Genomic DNA, 15,085 nt, shown 5'->3' on the forward strand with positions numbered 1-15,085 from the left:
CCACGGAAGACAACAGTGGTGCATGATCACAGGATCCTTTCCACGGTGAAGAAAACCCCTTCTCAACATCCACCCAAGTGAAGAACACTCACCGGGAAGCAGGTGTATCAGTATCTAAGTCTACAATAAATAGAAGACTTTATGAGAGCAAATACAGAGGGTTCCACACGAGGTGCAAAAATGGAAAGGCCAGATTAGACTGCCAAAAGACATCAAAAGAGGCCAGCCCAGTTCTGGAACAGCAGTTTTGAACAGATGAAACTAAGATCAACTTGTACCACAATGATGGGAAGAGGGAAGTATGCAGAAGGCGTGAAACGGCTCATGATCCAAAGCACACCACATCTTATGTCAAACATGGTGGAGACATGGTGTGGCGGCATGGGCATGCAGGGCTTCCAATGGCACAGGGTCACTAATGTTTGTTGTTGATAGAAGCAGTTGACAGAAGCAGCCGAATGAAATCTGACTATATATTTTCTGCTCAGATTCAGCCAAATGGAAATGCAGCAAAGTGGATTGGACAGTAATTCACTGTACAGATGACAATGACCCAAAACCCAGTGTTTGGTGATGTCCATGGGTTCCAGATTTCAGGTAGTAATTGTCTGCAAAGGATTCTCAACAAAGTATTAAAAATGAACATTTTATTTATGGTAATATTAATTTGTCCAGTTAGTTCTGAGCCCCTGCAATGAAGAGATTTTGTATACAAAATTTGAAATTCCTAAATGTTTCATAGGATATTTTTATTCAACCTCTTGAGTTAAAATTAAAAGTCGGCACTACCATCACATCTCAGTTGTTTCATTTCAGATCCACTGTGGTGGCATGCAGAGCCCAAATCATGAAGATTGTGTCACTGTCCAAATATTTCTGGGCCTAATTGTGTGTGTGTTGCACAGTATATAAACAGACTATTGTAGTAATACCAGATGTGATTACTTTTTATAGTCCCTGCTTTTCTAATCTTACCCTTTCTTGTACAGAAATTTAATTCTGATTTTAAAGTCAAAATTCTGAATTATTATTATTATATATATATATATATATATATATATATATATTACAGTGGCTCTCGTTCTCTTTCGTATTATTGACAGTTATTTAACAAATTGAATTTTGTGTTAAGTAACGTCTTTACGGCGGATGTTAGTGTGAGACATCTCTCATACTGTACTCTTTGCTGTCATTTTACCGTCACGTGAGGAAATTCAGCCCGCGATCCTTCCGCTTATTGGCTGAAAGGAACAAGGCTGCTTTCCGATTGGTCCATTCCGTTTTTACTGCGTTAAGTCATCGTTACCGGTGCCTCGTTGTTTACATCTGTTTGGAATTTTCGTCGCCAGATGTGCTTTAGCCAGTTAGCTAAAATTTCATGACGGAGCTGCTTAATATTTTCTGTAGCGCGGTGGATTTAACAATGTACGCTGCTGCTGTTGTGTGAAAGAAACAAAGAAGAGGCACTCGACCGGTTCCTGTCGAAATGTGAGGTCACTTACCTCACATTTGGTTTAGGCTCTCTCGTGTTCGTATCGCCGTTCCTAAGCTTATACTTTATAGCTTTAATAGCTAGTTTGGCGTTTTAAATGTGATTAAGAGAGAAATCACATTTTCGTCTACGAATGTGCCTCTGTTTCGGTTTTTATTGCGCCTCATATGCTCCTCCTGGCTTTTCCCCTTCGCTGTCACCTGATTTCAAGAGGAAACTGGCACCGAGATGAAAGGGACTGTGTTTTAGTTCTACCCCCCGCAAGTGCAGCACTTAACTCACTAAACGAACGAGCATGAGGCTATGTAAAGCAAGGGACGCGTGAAAAGGGGAACCGAAAGCTGGTCTGTTGCCACTCACTCAAAAGTCCAAAATGTTCGTCTAACTTGAACGAAGGTATCTGAGTTTCTAGTGAAGGTATTTGAGCCTCCGGTCGACCTCGCTCATGAAGGCGTGAGCTGAGCTTATCTTTTGGACTGTGTTGTCGTCTTCCTGGATACGTAATGTCGGACACAGAGAGGTCTCTGCCAGCTCTCCGGAGGCTCAGCTATGCGGTGGGACACTTTCTAAATGATCTGTGCGCCTCTATGTGGTTCACATACCTGCTGGTGTTCTACCACTCTGTGCTGGGATTCCAAAACACTAATGCAGGTAAGTCATTCTATCTATCTATCTATCTATCTATCTATCTATCCAATCATCCACACCACTTGAAGACTGTGAGTTTGTCCTGAACAAAATATTTTTGTTATATTTTGGATCGTCATCCTGCTGAAAGATCCACATCCGTTACTTTTAAGTTTGTCCCCAAAATTTCTCTTTTATGGAATCCAACACTAAATTCAAGTTCACCAGAATTTGGAGTCATCTTAAAAATAAAATATCTTTTTGTCTGGATGTCCTTTTGCAACCAAAGCTGCATAGTTCCACCATGGTGTGTGAATTATGTTTTTTTTTTTTTTTTTTTTTTGGCTGTTTTTATTGATGTTACGCATAATTGTTGCTGTCCAGTTGGCACCTTGCTGTTTACATAATTTTTTAAAATCATTTTTGATTTTACTGTGCAACTCTGTAGAATGAAGACTGAATTTTGAGTCCTCTGAGCAGCTTTTCTCTGAACTCACTTCACTTGTCTTTGTCAAGTTGCTTTTAACTAATCAGATCTAAAGTGATATATATATATATGTGTGTGTGTGTGTGTATATATATGATTCTCAAGTTCCTCTTAAGTTTTAGAGGAAGTTGTGTGGAATATAAATTCAAGCTTCATATACAGTATGTCTGCCCAGTTCTGTGCTGTTTTACACCTCAGTGAGATGCTGATTATGATATTGTCATTTCATTCAGTTTACACCACAGTTACAGTGATTCTGTGCCTTTGTCATGTGTCTCTGAAACGCACTGAAATATAATATATTACTGAACTGTGAATGCCTCTCTGTGGTCCAGGTTTGTTGTTGCTGGTTGGGCAGGTAGCTGATGCTATCTGTACGCCTCTCATTGGCTATGAGTCGGACCGAACCCCAGGCTGTGGAAACTATGGCAAGAGGAAGACGTGGCATTTAGTTGGTAAGTCACAGAGATAGCATGTTAGATAGCCTTACTCTGAAGCCCAGCTTTACTGCCTCATGTGATTTGTAGATGATTGAATTGTCCTTCAGCACCAAAATGTAAATTTCAAGAATTTAGAATGCACTGCTGTAATCTTTCACTTAAATAGTATATACTATATAGATCCCACATGGGGACATTTTTTTCTGCATTTGACCCATGCATTTGTTCACACAGCAGTGGTGCTACTTGTGTAGTGCCTGGGAAGCAAGTTGTGGCTTAGGTGCTCAAGGCACTTACATTTACAATCAAAATTATTCAACCCCCACTGCAAATTAGGTTTACTGGCAAACTGTACAAGCTAGCAGCTTGCAATAAACAGTTCAAACAAGAACGGTTTAAATAGCTCAACACAGCTAATATTAAGTGGTGGTCACATGGTTTTTCCAGATTCAACACAAAATGCCACTTTTAATGACTACTGCAGTCTCAAAATTATTAAACCCCCTGAATAGAATTCATCATAAGAGCACACTTTTGCAAATCAGACGTGGTCTCAAACACACCTGATTCATTAGTTGCATCAGGTGTGCTTTAGAACACCTCAAATACCTGGACTGTTGACAGTGACATTTGGTTGCAAGTCAGAAACAAGGCCAAGTGTCAAAAAGAATGTCAGAGAAGAGATCCTTGCCTTCACAAACAAGGAAAAGGAAATGAAAGGTTAGCAAAAGCTACAATTGGAAGCATAATTTGCAAGTTTAAAGTTAAAGGGACAGTGGCTACACTACCTGGACATGGCAGAAAGAGGAAGCTGTCAACGGCTACATCAGATTCCTGAGGAGGCAGGTGGTCAAAATCCCACAAAATCCCCCCGAATTTTTTATTGACTACTGCAGTCTCAAAATTATTGAACCCCTTCATGACAGCCATCTTTTGTACTTAGTAGATCACCCTTTTACTGTTATGACCTGCTATAAACATGTTGCGTAGCCAGACACCAGCTTCTGGTATCGTTCCGTGGCAATCTTAGCCCATTCCTCATGGGCAAATGCCTCCAGTACACTGACATTCTTGGATATGTACTATATTTGGAAGGGGTGAAAATGATACCAATATATTGGCTAATAATTTTGTTAAACATAAATGAATTTTCTTCTGAATTCCTTAGATTTGCTACATACTGAGCAGAACATTTTACAGTGCAAAAACCAAAGCTGGACGCTGTTCTTTTTGTTCTCATCAGTCAGCTGTTATGTACAGGATCTCATAAGGGGTTTTCATGTGCATTTTTATGAAACTTCTGCTTGAACTATGCTCTCATACTCAACACTTAGCATGTATTTTATTGATCTAGTTCAGGTCAGATTATGTTTTACAACACAACATGTTTCCACATGTGAGTCCATAAAGTCTGGAATGTAAAACACAAAATTACATTTTCTCATCCCAAGTAATCTAGTTGTCTTGTGAGGCCTCCACATGTGGCTGCGTGACCTTTGATGTATTGTAAATTAAAATCAAAACGCTACCACCAGTTATTATATACATCCGCATGAATAATAAAAGTAAGCCGATGTAACAGTAGTCACACTGGTTGGTGCTATACTGTGATTGTTTTGCCTGCAATAAAGTGTTCTTTTAGTACTCCACATTTCAGGCTGTAAATTTTAATGAGAAACTGCAGATTTTTTTTCTGCACTGGGGAACTTTACTGCCAATAGATAGAGAGTGACACATGTTTGGAATTTTGTTTTGAGTTGATTACTCATAAGTTGTGTAATCGAATGTCAGATATTTGGATGTGCAGGGGATAAAATGTTCTGCCATCATACTGCATTTGATGGAAGTTTTCTCACTTTTTTGTGTGTGAATATGATTGCTGTCATCTGATACAACTTAATTTGAGTAAACAGGAAATAGGAATGATGAGTGGGTTTTTACAAGCAGGATACCAAAATTCATACACTCACTGTGTCCTCTGCTGTACTTGTGTGTGTCTGTGCAGGTACACTGAGCGTGTTGCTGTCCTTCGCCTTCATCTTTAACCAGTGTCTGGGCTGCGACACCTTTACCCCTCAGTGGGTCAGTTTGATCTACTTCGCCCCCTTCGTCATTATATTTCAGTTCGGCTGGGCCGCCACGCAGATCTCCCACCTGTCTCTCATTCCAGAGCTGGTCACCTGTGAGCATGCTAAGGTAGAGCTCACTGCATACAGGTATGTTTTATACGGACATACAGTTCACACAGCAACGTAACGTACTGGTCCTGAACATGCACTTTCTACTCCGTGTATGTGAGCAGGTATGCGTGCACAGTGATAGCCAACATCACAGTGTATGCGTTGGCTTACCTGCTGTTCCACCTCCAGGCTGGAGATGACGACGATCCACTCAGTGAGGCACTTGGACCAAGAGATATTCCTGTTTTCAGGGTGAGAACGCTGACACATGACACTTAAGAATGATCAGGAGCAGTGAGTGGAGTTACTGAGAGTGACAGCTTGGAACAGAACCACTTATCATATCAGGTTAAGATGACTGTTCGGCCTTTTAATATCATTTTGTGTGTAGGTGAATCTGGTAGTAGATGTATACTGGCCAAGCATAACATTATGACCATTCCCCTAATATTGTGTAAGTCTCCCTTGTGCCTCCAAAACAGTTGTGACTTATCAGAGAATGGACATGGTCCTTCTGAGGGTGTCCTGTGGCGTCTGGCAACAGAATGTTGTTAGTGGGGGCCTTTGGGTCCTATGGGTTGAGGAGAGGGGCCTCTGTGGATCATCCCACAGATACTTGATCACTTTGGGATCTAGTGAATTTGGAGGCCAGGTCAACACCTTGTGCTGTTCTTCATGTTTTTTTAGTTGTTCCTAAAGTGTTTTTGTGTGTGTGTCTGTGTCAGGCTGCATCCTGCTGGGGATGGCTGCTGCCATCAAGGAGTGTCATTGCTATGGGGTGGGGGTGCCTGGTCTGGTCTAGGTGGGTGCTACATGTCTAAGTAACATCCACATGAATGAATGCCAGGTCCAAAAGTTTCCCAGCAGAACATTGGATTGTCACAAGATGGTCAATGTTATTTACTTCACCTGTCGGGGGTTTTAATGTTGTGGCTGATCAGTGTATGTGTTACACTCACAAGAGCTGACGCCAGTACAATATTGGAAGAGTGGAACTGAAAGCAGACATGTTTGGTTTAATGCCACTCTGACAGATAAAGGTACTCTGTGTGAATGTTGAAGTTATTCTGTGATGAAGCGTTTGTCTAAACTTCTGCGAAAGTAACATGAATCGGGCTTTGTTTTCCAAAATGAAAGATTCCTACAGGGCAACAGATGACACCACGTATAAATGTCTAACATCTGTTAAAACACTAGATTTAGTTGAAAATGTAACTATAATCCAGAATTTAACATTTGATTTATTGGCAAATTCAGAATATGTTTTCAGCATATGGTCATCTTTACAGCAACTCCTGGACAGACTTCTTGGTAAAAACGCCCAAACAATGGCATTCTTGTACACACTTTATATTGAGTGTTATCAGTGAGGTGCCAGCACAGTGATGAGGCTGTGCCCACTTCCACCTCCAACCATGGTTTGTCTATTCATGAGATAATGCCTGCATTTGTGCCTGTTCAGACTGAGTCTTATCACAGAGCACAAAGAATGCTCCTGTCAGCCGTTGCCATTTGAGGCGGCTGCGGCTCAGTAGGAAGAGCGAGTTGTACACAAACTATAGGGTTAGCGGGTTGAGCCCTGGTGCATGGACCACAAGTACACGAAGTGTCCTTGAGCAAGACACTGAACCCCAAGTTTCTCCCAGTGTCTTGGCACTGGTGTGTGAACGTGTGTGTGCGTCTGTGAACCAATGGGTAGATGTGTCATTGTAGCTGTGCTTTGAGTACCAATAGGTAGAAAAGTGCAACATAAATACAGGTCCATTTACATTTCTCCAAAATCACAGAACACACATTTCTTTTGTATGAGTTGTTTATATTGATAGTGATAAATTACACACTTTGTTAGCCCTGCAATAGACTGGAGACCTGTCCAGGGTGTACCCTGCCTCTCGCCTGATGACAGCAGACCCCGTGACCCTTCACAGGACAAGCGGTTACAGAAGATAAATGAATGAATGAATGAATGAAATTACACATTTTTTGTACCACAAGTTACTGCGGTTGTCCACACAGTTGTGCAACTATGATTCTAAAAGGAAGGTTTCATTTCCATGGATGCATCACTGAGTGTGGGGTGTGATTTCCCCCTCTGCTATAGGTTTACTTTGATTTACTCACTGACATTTATTTATTCAGTCACTCATTCTAATCTCTCCAGTGTCGTTGTGTTTCAGTAAGATGTGAGATGCTTCACTTCATTACCCAGCTGGCCTTCAGTTATCCAAGCAGCAGAAAAAGCTTTGTAGAATTTCTGTGTAACAATGAAGTATAAAGTGGATATAAAGCGTCTACACCCTCCTGTTAGAACAGCACCATGTATTGCCGCTGAGAAACAAATTTATATATAAATTATATACAAATAACAAAACAGGACATACAGCTAAATAAGAAATAAAAGCCAGTCAAAAGCAAATAATGTAGGAATGTAGCAGTGAATACAGCATGTTCGTCTTGACTCTCAAGCAAATGTCATTTTTTCCATCCGAATATTTAATGTGTCACATTAAATCATAATCTGATGTTGTGGGCAGGCTTCAAATAGCATTTGTACATGTTAAATTTGTAGAAACAAAAATCAGTGGTGGCATGTCACCCAAGAACAAGACCTACCGTCTATCACCTGATTATTTTCCAGTGGTTAGAAATTCCAGGACATTTCCAAAATAGATCATAATTCACTTTCTCACCAAACAGGCTCTCTGGCATGCTGTATACCTCACATTTGACTCTTTAAGTGCTGCAATTATTAAATGTGAACTCTCTCCAGGACAGTGACTAACTTATCATTTAAGTCTCCCATTCCTGTCACCCCCTCCTCACCATGTTTAGGAGAGTTAACTCTTAAATAGTTTAGAAATAATTTCAGATTACACCAGATTTGACAACATGTGCTTTGGAATCTCTAAAAGGAGCTGTCTCTGTCACATGTTCAAGTCAGGCTGGTTCATGTAACCTGGTTCATTCAGTAAAATAATGCCTGCCACTACAATAAAACAGTTTACTGCAGTCCAGACTACTTAAATGTGATTCTGGCAGAGGTAGTTTGTAGCACTCTTCGAGATGTTTTCATTACCTCTTTCTAAAAAGGTCACAGCACGTCACGGTCCAAAGCAGAAAGAATTATACACACTTCCTTGTTACACTTCAAACATTTAACATCATAGGCCAAGCCTATTTTAAACTATTTCAAGTGTATGAAAACAAGATCTTTTTGTGATAGTTACGCCTTAAGTAGTAAATATTGTTGGATATAGATGGATTTATTGATTTTGGTCAAACAGTCCTTAAATCCACAAATTAACCAGGTATGCTGCTGAGGACACTGTGGGACACTGCATATAACTAGAGAATAACAGTATTCTCTGAATGTGGGAAGTCCACGAAATAACCAAGATCCATATCTGTGGTTAAAACTTCATTCTGTATTCACATAGTTTAGAGAAGTGAAAGAAAACAAAAACATTGTGTCCACTAGCATATAGTAAAACGTGTTCCTGTATGCTGCTGTGTTTGATTACAGAGTCTGGCATTGATTGTACTGGGGATTGGAGCTCTCTTCTCTATCTTCTTCCACCTGGGAACCACAGAGAGGAGGCTGGGAGCAGGAGAGGAGGATGAAGGAGAAGAGTGGAGGAGGAGGAGGACGAGGAGGGAGGAAGAGGAAGAGGAGGCGGAGGGTGAGCGGAGGCCCCTGCTGCCTCGCTCGAACACCTCCTCATCACTTCTGCAGTGGAAATGTTGGCTGCAGCAGCCTTCTTTCTATCAGGTAGGAAGGTCGGGCGAGATCTCAGTCTGCTATAATCAGAACAAACCTCAGCTGATACTACTCAGACAGGGACAGGAAAAGCATCAGAACTTCCTGTTTCAACAGCTCTATGTTTTGTCTCTGCAGGTGGCCTTACTCTACATGTCCACCAGATTAATAGTCAACCTGTCCCAGACGTACATTTCAATGTATCTCATCAACACTCTGGGGCTGCCCAAGGTAACACAAATTCCATTTTATTTATGCATTTGATATTTTACATAAAATCCTCTTTTCTTGACTACATTGGTAATGGTATCCTGTGCTGTAGTGTTTTGCTCACTGCTTGTTTGCTCTACTTCTCCTTCTCCCTTCAACAGAAATTTATTGCTACAATCCCGTTAGTGATGTACGTGAGCGGCTTCCTGTCCTCCTTCATCATGAAGCCTGTCAGTAAACTCATCGGAAAAAGTGTAAGTGGACCCTCTCACATTAGGCTGCTTCCGAACTAGATCAAACATTTTCATAAAAGGTTTTTCTCCTCTAAAACAAAACAGAAATTTGTCAGGCTACTTTGAGAATTAATCATGGATTTCTGCAACCATGGTCAAACTTATACATTTTGTGCAATCACATGTGTATAGGAAGCATGAGCAGTAACACTGTGGAAAAATAAGTGAGTCTGCTCTAACTTGTTCAACAAGTTAGAAATATGATGGAATTTCTTTGCACCACCCCCTGCCCCAGGTAGAGCTCCTTTATGTGTAAACATATTTATCCATGTCATTCTTTCAGGGCAGAGCACAAAAAATTAGAGACAGCACAAACATAGAGAGAAATTCACTCACACAAGTATAGAAAGCAATAAATGAAAACACGTTCAAAAAGGGAAACCCCTAGCAGAAGTGCTCCAGATTACTGAGGGGAATGGTGGGCCGCAGCGTGACAGACAGACAGACAGACAGACAGACAGACAGACAGACAGACAGACAGACAGACAGACAGACAGACAGACAGACTGCCAGGCTCTAGGCTGCTGCTGATAGTTGTGTCTCAAGGTGGGAATTTTTCAGTGAAAATGTAAAACCCAAAACCTGCATGTTGGATGACATCTGGGTAACTTACAGTCCCAGTTATTCTTAGCTCTTTGTAAGTTGCCACTTTATTGCTTTCACTCTTCTGTGTGCATTCATCAGGTGTCAAACATACTGCTGATGTCCACTCATATCAGGCTCTCTGATGACAGAAAGAAAATGAGTTATAAAAAGTTATTGTTGTCTGTATCCATGGTTAAACTGCAAAAGAACTTGCTGGCCGCAAATGGAGCATGACATTTCACGCTGCATGTTTGCAACCACGTACAGTTAGTTAGTGGTTTTACGTTTTACACAGTCGTGTCAAGCTCAGCATGTCCCATCAGCCAGGCTCTCATATGCCTCACCAAAAACACAGCAACAGTGGTAAATTGCATTCAACTTTCTTTTTTCCCCAAAAGGACTGTCCTAGAACATGTGTAAGTGCCAGTCATTTCTGAATTTCTAACCTGGAATTGTTTCATTTAGTTAGTTGCAGCCCAATAAACATATGTGACACTCCTAGTGGATACAGATACAATGACAATAGGTGTGTTTCAATCTACTTGAACCTTTATTTTGTGCATAACAAACCCTGAGTGGAAATTTAAATGTGACAAAGTGCAATGGAAACCGACTATTAAAAAGGAATTTACCTCATTCAAGAAGATGTTGCAGGTTTCAGTAAAAATTTAATCAGAAATCTGTGTTATTGGTCCCTCATGTTTCAGTTCAGTTTTATTTATATAGCGTTGATAACAATCCAAATGGTCCTGACACGTCACAGAAACCCAGAGCTTGAAACCACCAGAGTAACCACTAAGGAGGAAACATTTTGTCAACAGGGAGTTTCCAGGTCACCATCAGTCACATGTGACCAGACACACCTGTATGTCGTCTCAGCAAATCCTGAAGGAGATGTCTGGCTCACTGTCAGCTAAATACTCCACTACATTCACCAGCCAGTATCCAACAGCCTGCAGAACATGAAAATGAAACTATAAGAGAAGTGAACCTTAAACAGCGTGTTTATAGTCTAGGTGGCTGAATAATAGCCTGACACTGTCAACAAAGCTCAAAAAGATCCAGCTCTAAACTCCCTGTAGGTTCACTGAATTGAGCATATGAGCATTGTCTCACTGTTTTCACACACTGCTGTTTCCGGGCAACCCACACTCACATGCACACCTACGGCCCATTTAGAGTCACCTATTAACCTAGCATTGTCGTGACGTGCATTCGATTGTTCTACACATGTTAAATATTGTTGACAGCCACTTTAAATACAGCAAAGCGAATGGAAGGTAATCACAAAGAGTATACAGTAAAAGTAGAGCTAAATGCCCTCTAATATTTTATTAGTTTCATTTACTCTGTGGCCCCAAAATGATCTCAGACGGATGAACTGAACGCATACACACATTCTACAGTAACTATCTGTCTTCTCTTGTGATCGCTCCAGCTCACCTACTTCATGGGCCTGCTGCTGATCATGGCCTTCTCGTACTGGGTGCTGCTGGACATGAAGATGGATCAGCAGGTGTACGGGGCGGCCGTGCTGCTGGGGGCCGGGTCAGCCACCATCCTGGTTATATCGCTGGCTATGACCGCAGAGCTCATCGCAGACCAGACGGTGAGATCTGTGTGTGAGAGAGAGAGAGATGGGGTTGTCTTTGTCCTTCATCCTCAGGCTCCATCTTCATCTTTTTTTCTTTTTTTTTTTATCTCTCTGCAGCAAAGTGGAGCGTTTGTCTACGGAGCCATGAGTTTCACTGACAAGCTGGCTAATGGAGTGGCTGTGATGGTCATCCAGGCCCTGAATCCTTGCCAGTTAGTACACACACATCCACCCACGCAACACAACACAGCTCAATACAACCATCAATCAAGGGTGCTGTGGCTCTGGAGGAGCTTTGTCATTTTTTTTAAATAGAACCTCATCATGATGGGTTTTACATATTAAATGTGACCAGATGTGCTGTTTAATACCCACTCTTACAACAATCTGTGGACAAGCCCTTTAAGAAGAGCACTAAGAGCTCAACAATGTCAGAACATAGAGGATTACAGAAACAAAAGGATATGTAACAATACGTACACTACACACCACCAACCGTCCTGTCTGTCTGTGTGTGTGTGTGTGTCTGTCAGTACGGTGCTGTGCTGTCCAGAATGTGTGTGGTTCTACCATCACATCATGGTCATAGTGACAGGAGGTGTGGCCATGGTCGCAGCTCTGGCTCTCTGCTCCATCCTCATCTGGCCGATCAAGATCAGACTACGTGAGTCCTACACACACACTAATACACTGTCTGGATGTGTGTTTGTGAACATCTCGGTAGCTTAAATACGTGTTTTTGTTTGTTTTTCCAGGTGGTCTGGCGGTCATCCCAGAAGACGCAGCCAGAGTCAACTAACGTACAATCACAGTACAACAGAGAGGCACAAAGCCTGGTCTCAGCCGCAGAGGAAGAACTTTCACTTTTGGTTCTTTTTAAGATTCGTTTTGAGTTTTCCTGGGAAAAGTACCTGGAATTAATCGGGATATCCTGACTGGCTGCAAAGGAACAGAGAAGGAGGCAGTTTAAATTTAATTTCACTCTTGACTGCTATTTATAACTTGGACCTTGTTTTCTCATCATTCGTCCCTAAAAACATTTGGTAATTATAAAAGTCGTGTTAGCACAGATTCATCTTGCTGCAGTGAAGTGGTGTCAGACTGATGATCTGACTTCATAACTGACTTTTCATTCAGCCACAGGATAGCATCAGGGATGTAGAGAGGAACACGTCCTTCTGGACATCTGGACTGTTTTGTTGATCAGTTGATCAGCACAGCGTTTGAAATATATGCACTTTATACATTTGTTTTAATTTCTTTTATCATTTAAAAAAAGACAAAGATAATACAGCAAGATCATTTCCGAGATTCAAATATTATGGCAAAATATATAACTACATATATATATACATATATATATATATAATATCTAAACAGTTTCCACAATTACAAATAAATTCTACTTTTTTTTTTATATACTTCTGCAGCACAGGTAAACTAACACGCTGCTAAACAGAGGAGACTCAGGCCACCACTGTGTATTGGGTAACTAATCATCTACCCATTACTGTACACATTAACAACTAAAAAGTCTTTACATTACTAATTAGTAGTAGAAAAAGTAAGGAGAGCTTTAGAAATGACAAACATCCAGTAGCTCCGTTATCTCTTATCTTCTCTGTATCACAGCTGTGATACAGCTGTATCACAGCTGTATCACAGCTTCACACATCCTCCACCAGTTACCACAAGTGTATGACTCAGTGCAGGCATACACATCGATAGCAACACTGAACCAGCTAAAAGGCACGTAACATAAGATAAGGTTTTATTTGTCACATGCACAGTTATACGTGGTACAGTGCACAGTGAAATGTATTTTGTGAACATGACTGCTTCAGTCATGTTTCTCCCAGGTTGAACTGAACCATGCGGGTCAATGAAACTAGTTAAGTTCGATATGAAGATACCTGAACAGTTTAGCAAAATAGCCTTGGTATGAGTGTGTCAGCAGGGGTGTAAGGCTGGATGTTACTAGTCATTTAGATATTTAGTAGTCAAGCAGCTGATGAATGGGCCAGTAATTAGGAAGCATGATGATCCTGCTGTTACACAGATTTAGATGAGAAAACAAGGTAATGTAGTTCAACTTCTGTTTTATGGCATGTACACTCTTTTACTCCGTACAAGGCAGGGGAGTGAACTATTTACAGATCTCCTGGAAGTCTAAGGGAACTGTTGTCCTGCTGCAGGTCATCTGATAAGGGACAAAGGACAACAGAAGGAACCAGTGAGATCCAGAGTCCTAACAGCTGATGTCCTCACAGTATCATCAGCTAAGTAGGAACATCTTCAATGTTTCACTGCACTACATTGTTCTTCTGCAGAATTACACACCAGCCACTACGTTAACATTCTGTCAGTGGACTTGTGAAGGCTGGCTGAAGTCAAACTAGTGGTGACGAGTGTGAAGGATTTGCTGCAACGCACAGACAGAACCCAAAAAGAGCAGATCATGACAGAGTTCATGACGTGATGCACTTCAGTGCTGTAGACAGGAGCTGGGACCAGTGAGGCCTCAGTCAGAGGAGCTCTACAGTCCTAGCGCTGCTCGTGTTTTTACCTCATTGTGGAATTTATTTTGAAAAAGCACTATTCTGGGTTTACTTACTCGTGAAACAACGGCTCGATTTATCGCATTTTCTAGTTGAATAATTTTTTTGTTTTGTTTTGTAGGTTCTTTTACCTCTTTAGAATCAAACGTAGTGGAAGATATTTTTATAATCCAAAGACACTTAAAAAGTAGAACTCTATTTGATATTTTCAAAGGGATCATTGTTGTGTGTGTATTTATATGATGTGTAAATACTAACAGAAGGGAATCATACTGGTAAAATATCAGGGCAGGTATTGATGTTTGACATGGGAAGTCTTATGTCATGTTCAGCCAAAGCTATTTGCTGCAACCTCTGTGAGAATCTTTTCATCGCAATTATGATAACTTCACTGTCGTTTTTTTTTACGTCCATGCTGTCCCAATTACTTCAATGATTCCGTGTGTGACAGTGTTTAATAAAAAGTTTCATGAGATGAAACGTTGGGAATGCGTCTTGTGTGTTCATTAGAATCAGTTGACCTCACACTGTAGGTTTCAACAACAAGGAGCACTCTGCCCCAGTTATTTTGTCTATTAATGTTGGAAGCTTTAATGCATCACATGGTGCCACGTGTTGTGTGTGATGACCTTGTGCAACAGTTTAGCAGATATATGGGCAGTTTTAGAATATAAGGAATGATGCCAGAGGTCAGATAGCAGGAGACACTTTCTACCAGTCCAGACCAGCAAACTTCAACATGTTAGTTACTGTATTATAGTCATGGTGACTAGTCAGAATGGAAGGTTTTTAACATTAATCATTCATCCATGTGTTGACACCTATCAATAATATTAATGTATAATTCAATATGTCTTTATCT

At 40.9% G+C, this 15,085-nt stretch overlaps 1 protein-coding gene across 1 annotated transcript; it reads left to right on the forward strand.

The window, feature by feature from the left end:
* Positions 1-1,152: 1,152 nt before the first annotated feature.
* On the forward strand, positions 1,153-15,037 carry LOC311489233 (major facilitator superfamily domain-containing protein 12-like). The gene is made up of 11 exons (XM_084546208.1): positions 1,153-2,143; positions 2,942-3,061; positions 5,052-5,262; positions 5,349-5,478; positions 8,750-8,995; positions 9,122-9,214; positions 9,355-9,447; positions 11,510-11,680; positions 11,783-11,877; positions 12,199-12,329; positions 12,421-15,037. Exons 1-11 carry the CDS (start codon positions 1,996-1,998, stop codon positions 12,462-12,464), a joined length of 1,482 nt encoding a protein of 493 aa, XP_084402334.1. The 5' UTR covers positions 1,153-1,995; the 3' UTR covers positions 12,465-15,037.
* The last annotated feature ends 48 nt before the right edge of the window (positions 15,038-15,085 follow it).

The sequence above is a fragment of the Chelon labrosus genome, assembly GCF_963514085.1.
Source record: "Chelon labrosus genome assembly, chromosome: 6".
Taxonomy (NCBI): domain Eukaryota; kingdom Metazoa; phylum Chordata; class Actinopteri; order Mugiliformes; family Mugilidae; genus Chelon; species Chelon labrosus.

Excerpts from the sequence above, each read along its gene's own strand:
- LOC311489233 (XM_084546208.1), top strand. The coding sequence starts at position 1,996 with ATGTCGGACACAGAGAGGTCTCTGCCAGCTCTCCGGAGGCTCAGCTAT. Across the intron at positions 3,062-5,051 it reads GAAGACGTGGCATTTAGTTG|GTACACTGAGCGTGTTGCTG; the intron begins GTAAGTCACAGA and ends GTGTCTGTGCAG. Across the intron at positions 12,330-12,420 it reads GCCGATCAAGATCAGACTAC|GTGGTCTGGCGGTCATCCCA; the intron begins GTGAGTCCTACA and ends TTGTTTTTCCAG.